General features: G+C 37.1%; 2 protein-coding genes across 2 annotated transcripts; both read right to left on the reverse strand.

The window, feature by feature from the left end:
* Positions 1 to 450: 450 nt before the first annotated feature.
* Positions 451 to 1,951, reverse strand: LOC140011327 (uncharacterized). The gene is made up of 4 exons (XM_072060120.1): positions 1,610 to 1,951; positions 1,205 to 1,430; positions 1,047 to 1,097; positions 451 to 968 (listed from the first exon to the last, which is right to left on the reverse strand). The coding sequence occupies exons 1-4, from the start codon at positions 1,949 to 1,951 to the stop codon at positions 451 to 453; spliced, it is 1,137 nt and encodes a 378-aa protein (XP_071916221.1).
* A 315-nt stretch (positions 1,952 to 2,266) lies between these two features.
* Positions 2,267 to 3,046, reverse strand: LOC140011328 (uncharacterized). Its single transcript, XM_072060121.1, has 2 exons — positions 2,719 to 3,046; positions 2,267 to 2,616 (listed from the first exon to the last, which is right to left on the reverse strand). Exons 1-2 carry the CDS (start codon positions 3,044 to 3,046, stop codon positions 2,267 to 2,269), a joined length of 678 nt encoding a protein of 225 aa, XP_071916222.1.
* Between the last annotated feature and the right edge of the window lie 15,066 nt (positions 3,047 to 18,112).

The raw sequence follows: 18,112 nt of genomic DNA on the forward strand, positions 1-18,112 counted from the left end.
CCTCCAATCACACAGTAAGTTATAAGCTAATTTGACAGTATATTGGCCTGTCTCACTACGAATCCAGTAGTTGCTGTCTTCTCTCCCTGACAAACTAATAGGAATCTGTAGTATCTTCTTAGTATCCTGGTTGTTAAAAGCTTTAAATATTATCTGCCTCTTCCATCTAAAACCCCTAATCAAATCTGCAACCTTTGCCAATTCACAATTTGGGGGTTTTCCTATTGTGACTTTGCCATCCTGATTGCCTAGTATCCAGCCATCATTCCATATGTTAATACTCCTGCTATTTCCTGCCTTTCTTCTTACACCTTTACTCACCAGGTCCCTTGCATCCATTAGACTTTGCCAAATCCAGGAAGAGTTTTTTTGACACTTTACACTAAAAAATTGATTCTTTGTTGAAATATTTTGCTTTCAGCACTTTACTCACCAATAAATTGGGATTGGTCAGATTCTCCAAACATGTTTTTCAAGGAAAGCTTTATTAAAACTCTGTAGTTCTTTGAATCCTAGCCCTCCCCACTTTTTTCCTTGAGTCATCCTTTCCCATGGGTGCCAATGAATTTTGTTCTTTTTCTCATAGTCTCCCCACCAAAATTTGGCCATTACAGAGCTCAACTCTTTGAAAGGTTTGTTAGAAAGTTTGAAACAAGACATTGTGTAAATTGGCATGGCTAAAGATATTGCTTTTAACATCACTTCCTTCCCAGTTAGGCTAATCATTTTGCTTTTCCAGTTGTTTGCTTTATTTCTGATGCTATCTTTAATGTAACCAAAAACCTGTTCTTTTGATCTAGTTATCACCATAGGAAGTCCCAAGAATTTTCCTTGTGAAGCTATTTGGTTGTTTCCTAATTGTTGAGCCACTTCTGCTTTCTCCTCTTGGGGCAGAGTTTTGCTAAAAAAGACTGAGGACTTCTCTAAATTTATGCTCTGACAAGATCCTTTCTCATAGAGCTCTTTATCTGCCTTACAAAAGATCAGAGAATCATCAGCAAAAAATAAGTGAGTGATGCTTGGTTCGCTCCTGCTTATTCTCATACCTGATAGCTTCCTACTCTCAGTAGCTTGCTTTAGCAGGTTTGAAAATCCTTCTGAACACAAAAGAAATGGTAGGGTGAAAAAGGATCACCCTGCCTAATGCCCCTCATAGGGTAATGTATTCCATGGGTTGACCATTTATGTTGAAGGAGTAAGTTACTGATGTCAAGCAATTCATAATCCAACGTCTCCATAGACCACAAAAACTCATCTTCTCCATCACAGCATCCAAAAAGGTTCCACTCTACTCTATCGTAGGCTTTTGACATGTCTAATTTGACTACCATGTACCATGTTTTCCCTTGTCTTTTATTTTTCATAAAATGCAGAAGGTCATGTGAAAGAATTACATTATCCAGGATTTGCCTCCTAGGAATGAAGGCTGCCTGGTTTTTACTGATGCAAGAATTCAGCACATGTTTAAGCCTATTAGCCAAGATTTTTGAAATTATTTTATAGACAACATTACACAAACTAATAGGCCTATAGTGCTTCATTTTAGTGGGATTCAGGAATTTTGGAATGAGAGATATCAGTGTATGATTCAAAGACCTTAGCATAAAACCAGAGTGAAAAATGAGCCTATGGCTGTAACTAGATTAGATTTCACTATTTTCCAAAATTTCTGAAAGAAAAGAGGAGTCATTCCATCAGGGCCAGGAGATTTATTGGGATTCATGGAAAATGGAGCCGATTTGATCTCCTCTTCATTAACTGATCTAGTTAAGTTTCCATTCATACTAGGAGTTATAGAGTGTGGAATTCCCTCTAGTATTTCCCCTATATCTTCACCACCTGAATTGGTAAAAATACTCCTATAGTACTCAGCCACCTCTCTACCTAGCTTTTCTTCATTTTCAGTCCAAGACCCATCCCTCTTTTGAATGTTGAGCATCATGTTCCTCATTCTTCTTCCCTTCACACAAGCATGGAAGTAGCTAGTGTTTCTATCTCCCTCTCTTAGCCATTTGATTCTAGCCATTTGACTCCAATATTGTTCCTCCTTTACATAAGCCTTCTTTAACTATTGTTTCAGTTCAGCTTTTCTGGTCTTTTTGTCTTGGATATATGCATTCTTTAGCTCACCTAATTTCTATTTATTTGGTTGATCTTCTGCAAAGAATTACTAGAAAAGCTGTTTTTTCCACTTCAAAAGAGAAACTCTATAGTTTGCAACCTTCTTAGTCAAGCTATACATGTTGGAACCTTCAAACCTTTGATTCTAAGCGCTTTCTACAACTTGAATGATCCCTTGTTGTTGAAGCCATCTTTTCTCAAACATGAGCCTTTTCTTTCTCTTGTCTGCTAGAGGATTGGTGTTAATCAAAAGCATGCTGTGATCTGATCCATAAGTGTTCTTGTGGTCACACCTAGTATCTTCAAAGTTTTCGTACCAGGCTGGACTACACAAACCCCTATCTAGACGTTGTCTAACCTCCCCTTCATCTACCCAATTGTTACTCCATGTCCAGGGATTTCCATTAAAACCTATATCTATCAGATCATTCCCATTTATGAAATCTTTGAAATCCTTGAACTTCCACTCTTCTCTTAACCTTCCTTCCCACTTTTCTTCATTAGAAACAATATCCTTAAAATCCCTAGCCAGTAACCATTTATCCCCCCAAATCCTTTTTCTTTCCTTAAGGACTTTTCACCGATTCTTCCTGATACTGCTATAATAGCTAGCATATACTACAATGAACCACCAATCCACTTTTCTGTTCCCATCCATAACATGTGCTTCTATGGTGAAAGTAGTGGTTACCACTTTCAAAACCTCAATATCTTTGTTCCACATTAGAGCCATTACACCAGCTCTATTCATAGCTTCTACTGCTATCATCTCATCAAACCTGGTAATTGCTTTCACTTTTTTCATATATTTTGTTCTATTTTTTGTCTCACTTAGATAGGTTATGTTTGGAGAGAAGAGGTTGTTAGCCTCCCTCAACTGGAGAACTGTCAAAGGGCTCCCCACTCCTTGACAATTGCATACCATTACCTTCATTTATCATTGAGGGGCCAGGAATGGTTGGCCCCTACCCCTTCAGCTATCTTTGTGTTCCCCAAATCTGCTCTTTTAGTCTTTTTCTTTTTTATTTCTTGGTTTGCTGTCAAGACATCTTCCATCTCTTCATCGACCAGGCATAACTTCTTTTTTCCTATGCTGCCCCACAGTGCTGCAATTTCCATCTACTTCTTTCAAAGCCTTTGTTCTAGTTCTAGGAGATTTGATTGGCTTTCTCACTCTTCTTTTCTACCTTCATATCACTCGCTGCTGCTTCTCTGAATTTTCTGAATCCATTTGCATTTGAGCTTGATCACTTCCAGATGGCAGAGCTTCTTTAGCTAATACTTCCTTGAGCTCCTTTGTAACTTTGGCTAGCCATATTTCTGAAGACTCCCCTCTTTCCATGGTTCTGATTCTGATTGTCCTTTTGATTTCTTACTTCTCTATTTCTTTTAGAGATACTATTTTGTCCTTCTGCAATGGAAATGGTATTTAGGAGAGTGTCTCCTTCCCTATTTAAAAGCACCAGACTTGTATTCCTTTGTTCACTTTGCCCTGAACTCACTTCTCCTTCTTTGTCCTTTTGAAGATCACCCCTGCCTGTGCTTGTTAACCCTCCTGTCCTCTTCATATTCCTTTCTTTCAGTTACGGAAAATCCTCAGCTCTCTCTTGTCTGTCTCCCCCCTTTATCTGTGATTTATGGTGTTTCACATTTTTTGGGACCAATTCCCCATTCCTGAATCCCCAATAGCTTCTCTCAGTCGAGTATCTACTTTGTTGTTCCTTCTGTGGGGAAGCCTTTCCATAATTCGCCCTTAACCAAGGACCATACTGGTTTTCCAATTTACCTTTGCTCAATGGCAGCAACACCTTGCATTTTCTTTCACTATGCCCTACCACGCCACATTTGTAACAAAAATCGGGACCCCTTTCATATTTGAAGCTCAGTGTGAGGGACTTGCAAATTCCTTATATTTTTCTTAAAAATGCCCTTTTATTTGGAAATTATTCATTTAATATGGCCCTATTATCCAATCATCCCACAATAAGTGCAAATGAACCTAGAAAGTGGGGTTTCACTTTTCGTTTTCAAGAAAGAGCGAATTAGGGTTTTCACATTTTTCGTAGTGTGACTATTCGGTATCGAGTGAGGATCAAATTTGGTAGTTAAGAGTGACTTTTGGATGAGGAAATATTATATGATTAGAAGTGATAATAATAAGTTAGTGAATTATAAGTTAAAACCCTAGTACGTGCGAGTAAAGGAAAACGGTGAGAACCCGATATTTTCTTATTTTCTAGCCCTTATTTTTATTCTGTGCCTACATTTTCTATACTTTCCTTTATTATATTAATTTTCTAGCTATTTTTATAAAGGAATTAAGTTCTAAGACATTTTTCTAGTATAAATTAGTTCATGTGACGTTAGTAGTGCATATTGGGCGTGGGACCCGCTAGTACGGTTAGTGCGGTAAAATTTTAACGACTAGAAGGAATTTTGTGCAAAAGAAATTATGTGACAAAAGGTGTTAAGAGATGGTTGGAGGAGTAATAGATATTTGAGTGCTTAAGAGAGACAATTAGATAGACTTCCCTTGGATTTGTGCCACTTGTCAAGCACCAAGCCAATCTTGACCAAGACCATGACCAAGATTAAGCTTAAAACTTATCCAACTCAAGTCTATCACCATTTTCTTCCTTTGCCTTCCATGATGGACGAAATTTGGGAGGAGAAAAAGAGAGGGAGAGCTTCAAGTTCCATCTTAGATTTTACCTTGTTTGAGTTGAAACCACAAAAACTAAACCGATTAAACTTGCAATAAGGTGACAAGGAAGCTTTGGGTGGAGTGATTTTTGCATGGGCAGCCTTGTTCTTGTGTATTTCCTTGAGGTTTGAAGGTATTAAACTAAGAAACTCTTCTTCTACCTCTTATATTGTATTTTATTGGATAGATGACCTGAATCTTAGAAGTTTTATGGATGAAAACCTAGATTGGTAAAGGTTGATGGAATTTCAGCCTAGGGTTTCATTTTTTTCCCCAATTCTGATGGTACTGTTACACCTAGTTAGAGGCGGATTTGGCCTTAGCACAAAACATAAAAGTTGTAGAGAATGATGTTTTATAGTTGCCTACAAAATTTCAGCTCAATCGGACCAATGTAGCCTGTGAAAAGACCGAAATATCCCTGCTGCCCTGTTTCTGTCCGAAAATGAAAATCAGCCTCTGTAAGTGGTTAGTTTGACCAGGAATATTACCGAATTGGTTGATGATGTCTTCTTAAGAATTATAGCCTTGTATCTTAACTTTCAAATGGATTTGGAATTACCTGAATTGGAGTTGTGTGTGCTGAGATATGAGTGAATGAATCAGGACTGCTAGTTGAATTTCACAGTGAGTTTCGAACTGGAAAATCTGGAGTTGTTTTTGGTAAATTTGGCCTAGTTAGGATGAGAAATGGACTGAGTGGTCTTCATAAAAGTTGTAGCATCTTAAGTCCTGAATATTCCTGTAAAGTTTCAGGTCAAACGGATCGGTGTAGCCCAAGTTATAGCCAAAACACTTGCACCTGTTTTGTACACTGGATTGTGTTAGGTTTTTGAATTTTGCTTCTGACCATGCTCTGTCCGTTTTGATAACATGCGAAATGGGTGTTGATTCCTTCATAAGAAATTAAGATCTTGGTCTTAGCTTCGAAACGGTATAAAGTGCATTCCAATCCGAGTTCCATAGCTCCAGTTATGACCAAAACAAGATCGGTTGTCAGAACTGCCTTCGAATTTGGACAGTTCTGACAGGGATGTTTGGACCCGTTTTTCCCCATGCTCTGTATTGATTCAGCCTTTGGTCCAAACATGAAATTTATAGCCTTATGAATTAGCTTTCTAACGCCTCTGGAATTTCTTGATTCCGATTTCTAAGTCGTGAGTTACGGTCTTTCAAACAAGGCCTGTTTGGAAACCCGAAATGAAATGGCTGGAAGTATTTTGTGCGTTTTTGACCAATACCTATTGAGATCTGGGTTGAGATGTCTAAATAAAAGTTGTAGCCCTTCCTCGTAGCTTTGAAACGGTGTCTCACTCACCTTGATCCGACATTCTTAGCACAACTTTTGATGAAAACGGTTTGGGATGGCAAATCTGGCCGTTTCCGTTTTCGTTTCCGTGTCCGTCTCCATTTCCGTGTGCCGTTTCCGCACTTGCATGTGCCAATTTTGCCGTTTTACTTGAGTTATGCATGTTAGTGGCCGTTTGTGATATATTGTGATGCAATCTTCTATTTGAGACGGTGACGGGCTAGACGGTGCCGGTGGGGCCTACTAGCTGTATACGTGACGTGATCCTTGCATTTTTGCTATACGTACTTTTGGAGTAAGTATTCAGGCCGTTTATGTGTATAAATTGCTTATGTGTTTTGATGTGAATAAAAGGGGGACTTAGGCGAGGGTGTACTTTATCACACTCGACCTAAACCCTAGTTTGTACCTATGTTTCTTTATGAGATGTGTATACATGAATTATTTTGGGTTTGAACCCCTTGAGCTTGTAGCTCGGGGTGACGTTTGTGAGTTGGAGTTACGTTTGTAAGTTGGGGTTGATCTTCCGACCTAGATGGACTATTCGAGCCGGTCAGGGCTTGGTCGAAGCCAGTCCAACTTAGTCTGAGGTCACCAAATTTGTGAATCCGGTTCACCGAAAATGTGAACCAAGTTTGTGATCCGAGCTTGTGATTCAAGGTCAAGTTTGTGATTTCGTTCGCTCGAGCAAGTTTGTGAGGTGACTGGCCAGTGAGGGTGATAAGGTGTTAGGTGGGAGTACAAGTGGAGTTCTACGGACCTTATTTGTGGTCGACGGAGTGTCGGCAGGAGGTCACGCATGGCAAACGACTTGGCTTTGGAGCCAACCTGTATCCTTCATTTGTATTGTTACTTTTGCACTTGACTTGACATTTTGTGAAATAGTTGTTTATCTAAATGTGCAATTTATGATTTTACCCCTGTTTACTTACTAAGCACATAGCTTACTCTGTTTCCTTTGTTTTCCTTAGCAGGGGACGACACGGGGAACTCCTTGGCACATTCACTAGTATAGTTAGATTTGCTTGTAATAGTTGGACAATTAAGATGGTTGTTTTTGTTTTGGTGGTTTGTAGAAGGACCCTCCTTAGGGTCTACTTTCTGCTAGTTGTTATCACAATGTAATATAGTCGATTGACTAGTTATTTTTGGGGATGTAAATAGAATTTTTTTTTTGGAGTTGGCTATTGTGAATAGTACGCTTTTGGTTTATCTAGGTTTTATTGTTTTTAAATTTTGAGTCCTGGCGCGAATTAGGCAGGCGTCCCGCCGATACCCTAGGGTTCGCCCTTGGGAGAAGCGAGGGCGTCACACTTAGCCATTTAGTGGATCATTCGTCTTAACAGTTGTTCCCCTCAGCAAAGGTTGAGAGATGTCTACTGTCACTAACATTTTCAAGTGTCTTCCCTCTTTCCCACCTACTTGAGGGACTATAACCTTCCATACTAGACTTGCTTGACACTCTTTGATTCCCAGGTGTACGTGTGACGCCCCCACTTCTCCTAAGGGCGAACACAAGGGTATCGGTGGAACGCCTGCCCAGTTCTCGCCAGGACTCGGTACTAATTCAATTTAAACTCAATAATAACCAATCAATACTAAATATCGAATAGATAAAGGAAGGTCAATTCCTTTATAAACGTTCAAGTCTTACATCATAATCTACCCAATTACTTTACATTTCCAAAATATACAGCTTCTAAAATCAAATTCTGAACAAATATATTCACAATTCTAATCAAATGAAGCATCAAGTAAGCTTCTCCAGAATTCTTCCCATTTCAGCTCTTGTTAGGGAAAACAAATCTAACGGGGTGAGCAGATGCTCGTGAGGCCAAGAAAACATGCAAGACAAGTAATTCAATAGCAATAGCACTTACACAATAGTGAAAACTATAACATTCAAGAAATTCACAATTTATAATAAACCCCATTGAGTAGGATGTATGAGCTCTCAGGAGCTAAATCTTTGTTTACTTTGCCCAAGTTTAATCCAATACCTTCTCGTGACAACACCCCGTCACCCGAGTAGATAATTAAATTGATAGCACTTTACATATTCCATTTATGTTTCTGAGACGACTCGAGAGGCACCTCCCACTCAAATCGGTGTGGTACTCACTATCGCTCAGTTTATAGGTCTGAAACGATTCGAGAGGTACCTCCCACCAAATCGATGTGGTACTTGCTATCGTTCAGAGATCGATGAAACACCGCTCCAATCGACTTAGAATGCTTAATGGTTTTGAGACAATTCGAGAGGTACCTCCCACCCGAATCGGTGTGGTACTTGCTATCGTTCAGAGGTTTAGGGCACTGAGACGATTCAAGAGGTATCTCCCACCAAATCAGTGTGGTACTTATAATCGTTCAGTGGTCGATGAGGCATCGCTCCAATCGACTTAGCATGATTTAGGGTACCGAGACGACTCGAGAAGTACCTCCCACCAAATCGGTATGGTACTTACAATCGTTCAGTGGTCGATGAGACATCGCTCCAATCAACTTATGCAGCCATAGCATAATTAATCATTTCATTCAATCATTCAATACATTCAATCATTCATTTCATTTCAATCAAGTCATTCATGATTCATTCATTTCAATTCAATCAAGCCATTCATGATTCATTCAAATGAGACCGAGTGTGGTAAGATACACACTAGACTCAGTATTTTCAAAATCTCCAATCACTAATAACAACTAAGCACATATCAAGTTTACATACACTTGACACTCACCAAGTAATTCAAGAAGCAAGGACAAGCGATTGTTTAGGCGTCTTTCGTAAGATCCTCTTGCAGGTCCTCTTGAGTGCTTGAGCAATTAATAATGAACTATTACACACTATCGCTTAAAACCCCTAATTATCGAGGAGGATTGCATTAGAGTACAATCTAAGAAAATCTCATAAAAATTAGCCTTAATTACTCACAAATCGAGACTCAAAGGTGGGGTTTTAAAACACAAGAGAAATCTGATTTTTATCTTTGAAATCAAGTGTAAAATGATCTATCAATATCGAAGAAAAATGGAGAGTTCGAAACCCTCAATTTTCTTTAAGTTTGGAAATTTTAGATTTGTCGAGAGATCTTTGAAAAATCGTATCTCACTCTCTGTAAGTCCAAAATTGAAAAACTTGGTACCGTTGGAAACTACTTTCAAAGTGGTAAAAGTTTCTAGAAGACACTTTTCCATGATTCCAAATGGAAGACATTCAAATTTTGGGTTCAAAATGCTGTTTTGAATACTGAGGCAGTTTTTGGGGTTGATTTTTGGCCAATTTTGAAAATTCGGCAAAATTCACACAATGCTAACTAGCCTTTGAAATTTGGAAGTTAATTAGAGTTACAATCAAAGTTTAAAACAAAATAAGCAGAACAAGAATTGGGGTTTTGAGCACCAAGATATGGCGGCTCAAATTTACCCAAAAGTTGGGACTGTTAGACCATTTTCCAGGTTTAAAACATAGATTTTGAATCTTTGGTTGAGCATCGAAATGGACTCAGAATGGCACCAAATTTGGTACGATTATACTACCTTATAAGGGCTATTCCTCTGTCAAATTTCATATAAAATTTCGTTCGGAAAGTCGGTTAACAAAACCATTAAAGTTCCACAATTTGCTAAGGCAAATCTGCCTTGCACTTGCGTTTTCCTTTTCTCAAACATTTGACTAATGAAAATTCCTTGAACATGATTCATTTATGAAGACAAAGTCTAGGAAACATTCAAAATACGTTTGGTAGGTGATTAATACCAAGGATTTCGAATAACAAGTCCCAAATCAAGATTAGCTATAAATCAGTCCAGAATTAGGGTTTTCTTTCACGAATACAGTTCTGAAATCCGGCCACAACTCACTCAATTCAACTCGGAATTCAGTGTGTCAGTGGCGTTGAAAACTACATTCATAAGGCTATAATTTCTTAGAAGGAATCGTTTTAAAATTCAAATTCTGTCAACAACTAACTCATATTTGAGTATCAAGTGGCAGATCAAAATAGGGCTTCCAGTACAGACGAGAAACAGAATAGGCAACTTTACAAGGTTGGTACGGCTCACTCAGGTGGAATCAGGGCATAAATTTTATATCGTTGGAAACAAAATCACTGCCAGAGAGGCTCTGGTTAAGTTTCCAGTTTCAAAATCTCAACTTTTGGCCAACCAAATTGAATGATTTTTGGTGAAAACTTTCCACACATGCCACACAACATATTTACATTAAAATCAAGTCAATTGAACCATAAAAAATTGCAGCAACAGGTGCGGCAAAGCAGGGGCAGAACCGGCACCTCAACATGCAACCCCTCATTTGATTTCCTCTTCACTTTTAACACTTAACTCTACTAAATTAACACTTAATCAACAAAATTAACATCCAATCTCATCAAATCAGATCATCAAAGCCATTGTGGGATTTCATAGAGCCCACTCACCAGATTTCTAACAATATAAAGCTACCCATATGAATCTATGAGCTCACAAGTGCAATCTAATTTACATAAACTAAGATTTGAAGAGTGGATGACCATATACCTCCTTAGATGTTAGGTCCAGAAAATTTCAACCCTTTGAAGCTCAAGAAATCCATGGAAATGCAGCTTTTCTCCTAGCTTAAGATGATCACCAAATGATTTGCAAGTGGTGGTAAAATTTGGAAGTGATTTGAGCAAGAGATTGAGGAGAGAGGGTGGAGAAAATTCTGGTCTTGTTCTTTCTTGAGAGGTTTGGCTGTTTGAGTGTATGTGAGGGAGGGAAATCTGATGTTATTGGCTTCTAAAGGAAGCTTAAAATATGTGGCCCAAAATTACTCCAAGTCCACTAAGAAAATAATGCGCATGCGCGCGCGTTTCGTGCTCGTTTCCTCTCGGGTTTGTTTCACTTGTGCCCTAAATGTTTAATGCACTTCCATTCATACTATTATTATTCACTCTTAATAGTCTAAAAATAAGGGTCTAATATCTCTCAAATAATTGCACGCGCGAAAACGCGTACTTCTGATTTGTGCGCGATAACGCGAAATTTCTAAGGAATTCTTATAACGATGGTATAACTATTTAGTACTTGAGGACTTAAACATAAAAATAACTATTTTAAAACTAATGTATATGTCTTCAATTTTCAAGCTCGTTGTACCCTTGAATCGATTATTATCTCCAAACACGCATTCACTATTCTCACTAAACGAGCTTTTATAAATTAAATTGGGTAACAAGTCATTTTAAAAATACATGTAAGCCATGGTTCCATGTAATTGGGTCTAAAAAGGTTGGAATAAAATATTCGAAGTAAACGGCCAAATAAATATTTAAATGAGCTCGTAATAGGAATTTAAAATAAGAAAATTTACGAGTCCTCACAGTATGTCTCCAATATCTAGGTTGGCCCCTCTCAGCTCCTTTTCTGAGAGTGCAAATTTCTCCATTATCTTCACTAGTTCTTCTGCATTAGATATAGCAAGACTACTACTTGGGAATACCACACTCAACAGACACCTACTATTGAATGAAACAAGAAGCAAGAAAGAAAAAAAAACATGAGCACAAAACAAGGGCTGCACAAACACATAAAAAAGAGAAAAAAAAACTAACACCACACAAATGCTACAGGTAGAAAGATAGATGCAGTCAAATTAGAAGTCTAAACCTTACAGAGTAGAAAGGAAACTTCTCAGTCCTGTGCTTCTGTGGAGTTAAAGAATATATTCAAGCTTCTAAGGTAGATCAACACCCAATCCTTGCTACCAAGAAGGAACAGTTCATAACTTTACATATCCCTAATGATTTTCCTTCTCAGTGGAAAGCACAAGGATTTTCTCATATTCATTTTGGAGCAATCAAGATATCCTTATCTTTTCATGGGAGAAAAGGACTTCCAATGGTGGCTCGTATAGCTTTACTTGACACCGGATTCACCAAATACCATCATGCTTGTATTGCAATAGTGGAAACAACTCTTAATGCTGGAACTGTTTTTGTGACCCTTTTCCTTAATTTTAATATGTCTTTAGTAGATCCTCATCTGTTAGATGCCTTAAAGGTACAGGTACAGATTGTCGGTGCAGATCAAGTCATAGATGCAATTGCAGCAACCCTACACTACTAAATGGTCTATCGAGTGCAAAATCATGCCTTGGATCTTGCAATTCTTGGTGGTGAAGATGCTCTTCTTATCCGTGTTGATGAGAAGAATTATGCATGTTGCACACATGTTCCCCGACAAATTTTGAAATCAGATCTTATCCAATTAGAACCCCAACTATCAGAGAAGAAGATTTTCCCCAATTAGAACCTTTTGTTAAAAATGGTTCTAGGCATACCCCAAAAATCCAAAATGCTGCTCCTATACTTCTTCCAATAGGAGATACAGTAGGATCCACTCCTGCTGAAAAGGTTCTCAATTGGCATACAGAAAACTCCTTAGTTCAGAATACTGCTCTTATATCTATTCACAAGAATGTGACAGAGGTAAAAGGAAAAGTTGATCATATAGATACTACTGTCAAAACACAGAATTCTCAAGTGTCTCATATGATTGATGTTCTTGAAAGAAGACTTGAAAATCTCAAGTATGAATTACCTTCAAATTCATCTTCCTTAGCTAATTTTGTTTTGAATAAAGAGAAAGAAACTCAATTTATTTAGAATCAAATAGCTACTTTGAGGACAATAGGAGAAGTCCCTAAATTTGACATTGGGCCAATTGAACCAACACCAAAGGGATGTCCAGGTTTTGGTGCTACACCCATCAGAAACTGACCAACTCCTTTTTACTTTGGTGGTGTTACTACATCAAATCCTTCAGTTTTCTTTCCTGATCATCAGCAACAAACTTCTAAACCTTTTGATATTGCACAGGTCTTACGTGACTATCGGAAGAACAAGCAAAAGCAAAAGGAAGAAGAAAAGAAAAAGAAACAAGCTGAAGAAGAACAGAAAAGAATTGAAATAGAAAGAAAAAGGAAAGAAAAAGAAGTTGTACAGGAACTAGAACCCTAAGCTTCATTAATGTATACTGTACATACTAATCCTGCTTTTTCTCTTGAACAGGAAAAGAAAGCAAATGATGCTACCAAGATCTATGATAATCCTCTTTCATCAATGATTCATGAACTACATGAAGAGTCAGTTCCATATATTTCAACATATACACAGGCATCTGATTCTTCTGAACAAGAAGAAACATATTCATCAGATGGTAGTCAGACTTCAGAAGAAGAAAATTCTTTTGATAAAACATCTGCCGATGAAGAAGAGATCCCTATGATCAATATGGCAACTGAAGCTGAAGTTGTACATCCTGATGATACAGAAGATGAAGGAGAAACTTCAGGAGCATCTAGAACCCAAAGAACAAATTTTCCTAAAGCGAAGGGAGTAGAAATTTTTACAATGGATGATATTCCTGCTGAAAAATGGGAAGCAAAATTCCAAGATTTTCATGCTTGGATGATTGCTCAAAATCTAACAGAAGAATCTCATTTTGAAATTTTATCTGTTTTTACTGCTAATTTGTCAGGAATACTCAAAGATTGGTGGTCAAGCTTAGGAGAACAGGACAAGATGTATTTCTCAACCTGTCAAGATTTCTCTGAGAATATAAATATTCTTCATTTAATGTTTATTGGAGATGTCAAAGAAAGCAAAGAAACAAAGAGAAAAGAATTCTTCCAGATGAAGTGTTTATCTTATGATCGAAAAGATTTAAATAAACATTTCAAGAAGATGACTAAATTATTCTTTGCTCTTGGTGCAGATATAAATCTCAAACAAGCTTTTACTATTTCACTTCCAAAGTCTCTTGCAGATGGTGTAGAAATGTATATCCATAATAAATATGGATCTATTTTGAATCTGTCTACAGGACAAATCAAGCAAGCAGTTCTGTTATCCCTTGATGATCTTTGCAACAAGAGAAAAGTCATTCATGAATATCTAAAGGGAGATGTTTGCTTGGATCAAGTCTGCAAGAAGCCTGAATTGATAACCAAAGAAAAATGTCAAGCTTGTGCTCCTTACAAAAGGAGAAAGAAATTCAAAAGCTTCAATAAAAGCTACAAAAGCTTTTCAAGAAAACCCTTCCGAAAGAAATGGAGATATTTCAAACGCAAAGAAAAAAGGTTTCGAGGGAAAAAAGGAAACAGATGCTTTATCTATGGAAAACCAGGACACTTTGCAAAGAATTGCCCTTAAAACAAAATTTCAGAAATTCAAGATGAACTTCATTTACAAATTTCTGATCTAGAATCTGAATTTTCTGAACAAGATGACACAACTGATTCTACTCTTTTGGCTTTACAGGTCCCAAATGAAATCCTTACTATAAGCTCGGAACAACTTGAGGAAGAAGATGAGAAAGAAGTTTATCCACAAACTCTTATTCATATTCTTTTGGATAAATATTCTAAACCTATTCCACTCATCGCATTCTTTGATACAGGTGTTGCTATTTCTATCGCGAGAAAGGATTTTTTACCAAATTCATATTGGATTCCCTACATCCATAAATTTCGAGGTGCTGATGGGAAACTTTTTGAAACCAAGTTTATTACAAAAAATCCCATTACCCTTAAACTTCTCCCAGATTGTTGTCTTACATCAAAATTCTTAGGAGCAAATTTTACTGGTAAAGATCTTTTACTTGGATTTGATCTTCATAAAGAAAACAAATATCTTGTGACCGCCCAAGGGATAAAATCCAAAAAGTTTTTCAAACCCTATATTGACATCCCAAAGCTGTACATGCTTCAGGAAGATAAAATTCTTCTTTATGAAAATCAACTCAAAGGTTTTCAAAACCAAATCATCCAAGAATCATGTGCTTCAAATCATCAAGAGTTCTTACAAAAGTGTGATCATCCTTTGTGGGAAAACACTGATTTTTATATCTGACTTCCTTTCAAAAAGAATAAGGATATCAATCCCACAAAAGCTAGTCATTCTGGAATGAATCCTGAAGACACAAAATTAGCAGAACAAGAATGTCGAGAACTTTTGAAAATTGGTCTCATTGAGATTTCTGATTCTCAATGGGCATGCTAGGCATTCTATGTCAACAAGAGATCTGAACAGGTAAGAGGGAAAATGAGATTGGTAATCAACTACCAACCTCTCAATATTTTCCTACTTGATGACAAGTTTCCAATTCCCAATAGATTTACTCTTTTTGCCTAGATTTCCAATGCAAAATGACTTTCAAAATTTGATTTAAAATCTGGATTCTCGCAATTGGGAATTCATCCTGAAGATAGGCACAAAACAGGTTTTTGTATTCCAAATCATCATTTTCAACGGAAGGTCATGCCTTTTGGTCTCAAAACGGCACCTTCACTTTTCCAAAAAGCCATGATAAAAATCTTCCAGCCTATCTTGCACTCTGCATTGATTTACATTGATGACATCCTTCTTTTCAGTAATACTTGGGAAGAACATTTTCAATTGCTTAATGATTTTCATAATATTGTTAAGCAATATGGTATCATGATTTCTGAAAAGAAAATGATTTTAGCAAAACAAGAAATTTCCTTTCTTGGAATGAAAATTTCCAATGGACAATGCACACCTGAACAACATGTTGGACAAACAGTCAAAGATTTTCCAGAAAAAGATTTGACAAAAACACAGGTTTAGCAATTTCTTGGAATTGTCAATTATGTTCGGGAATTTATTCCCAAAGCAGCAAAGCATATTAGTCCTTTGACTAAAATGCTAAAAAAAACACCCCCTCCTCGGGGATCTTTTTAAACCCAAGCAATCCAAAAGTTGAAGGAAGAACTTCTGAATCTTCCAACTTTACATATTCCAACAAATGGCAGAAAAATATTACAGACTGATGCTAGTGACAAATATTGGGGAGCTGTACTTCTTGAGGAAGATGATCAAGGAATCAGACATTGTTGTGGATTTGCAAGTGGAAAATTCAAAGTTTCAAAACAACATTATCATTCCACTTTCAAGGAAATTCTTGCAGTAAGAAATGGAATTAAAAAATGCTCTTTCTTCCTTATTTCTCATCATTTCTTGGTTGAAATGGATATAGGATCATTTCCTAAAATGCTGCATTTTAAACAAAAGACAATCCCTCATCCTCAACTCCTCAGATAGTCAGCATGGTTTTCTCAATAATCCTTTGGTGTCAAACATATAAAAGGAAAGAAAAATATTGTTGCTGATTTTTTCTCAAGAAAAGAACCTATCAAGGACCCTTCTCCGAAACCAGATCTTCTAGCAATTTCATCCTGTCTGATGTTTACTTCCATTCAATTAGAACCTCCTGATATCTATGAAATTCTGTACCCATGGGAAAAAGAAAACATTGAAAGAATCCAAAATAATAATGAACTAGAACTTTTTAGTTCATATGCTGGTTCAATTTTAAGTCCTTTTGGTACAAATCCTGAACACCCATTCTGCCAAATCTTCATAGCCAATCCAACTGAATTTCCAAAACAATTGTTATGGTATTTTTGGTGCTTATGCCATCAATATCATATTTTGATGGTGTGACAACTGGAAAATTCGCTCATGTTTTCTTAAAGGTCCCTCTTATTTTGATTAAATTACTTTATAATATTTTTACTACTTATTTACTCTCTCAATAGTTGGAATAAATAATAGAATTAAGAGTTTTTCCTTTACTTTCATCGTTAGGGTAAATTAGAGTTTTTACTCTTTTAGTAGTATGAGTAATCGGTACGGAATGTGTACTAAATTTGGTGGTTAAGAGTGAGTTTTATATGAGGGGAAGTGTGTGTTTAGAAGTGCTAATAATTATTTAGTGAATCATAAGTTGAAACACTAGTACACGTGAATTAGGGAAAAACGGCTTGAACCAGCGTGCACCATTTGTTATCGATTGAGTACCCCACTTGACCACTACTTTCTTACCCTAATCCTCTTGGTTTTATTTCAGCTAATCAGCACCTAATTAACCCTTAGAGCAGCCGAAATATTTGACCTAAAAGCAAGACGAAAAGAAACCAAAAACAAGAGAAAATTTGGTGGTGCCAAGTGTTGAACATTTGTGGAACTTTTGACGAAGACTTTCTTATCATTTAATTCATCTTTCATGTCTTCAAACCAAACAAAACAAACTTAAGAGTAGGAGAGAGGGAGAACCGTGAGCTAGGGGGAAAAACAAAGAGGAAAAAAAAAATCTACCTAGGGTCTTGACCAAGACCTTTTGACCAAACCTTTCTTAGTCTTCATTTGACCAAGCCTTTCTTAGTCTTCATCTTGTACACATTGAACCCAACCATTTCATTGTCTTGCAAGCTTGGCCGAGAGAGAAAGGAGAGGAAGAGAGAAAAATTACATCTTGATTTCCTTGCATGATTTGTGAAAAATCCAAACACTAACCCAAATCCATACCTATTAATCTTAAGTTAAGCTTGGAGAGAAGACCTTGGTGGAGTTTTGGAGGAATAAAACTCTTGTTTGCTTGGGGTTTGAGGTAAGTTTCTAGGAAACATCTCTTTTATTTGTCTCTTGAGATTCATTCAAGATAAGTTATGATTGAAGCTAAAAGAAGCATGGTTATGAAAGATTTTATGGTTTTGGCTAGGGTAGCATGTAATTTCCAGCTTTAATGTTCAATTTCCAGCCTTGATATGCATTTTCCAGCCATGAGATGAACTTGATAGTTTTGATATGAGATGGTTTAACTTTGATGGGAACTTTTAAGCTTTGGTATATGGTTTTCCATCTTTGGTTGAAATTTTCAGCTTTAGATCTAAAATTCCAGCTTTAGTGGAGAAGTTTCCAGTTTTAATGATGAAGCTGCCCTGTTTCTGACCTAACTGTTTGTCCATGTTAGAGGCCGAATCAGGTCTGGGTGAAAACATGAAAGTTGTATGGAATGAAGTTAACTAGCTTCCTGCAAAATTTCAACTCAATCGGAGCACAGTAGCATGTGAAATAACTAAAATACCCATGACTGCCCAAATGCCCAGTTTAACAGACAGTTTTCTATTTTCT

Source organism: Coffea arabica, chromosome 7e, assembly GCF_036785885.1.
Source record: "Coffea arabica cultivar ET-39 chromosome 7e, Coffea Arabica ET-39 HiFi, whole genome shotgun sequence".
NCBI lineage: Eukaryota > Viridiplantae > Streptophyta > Magnoliopsida > Gentianales > Rubiaceae > Coffea > Coffea arabica.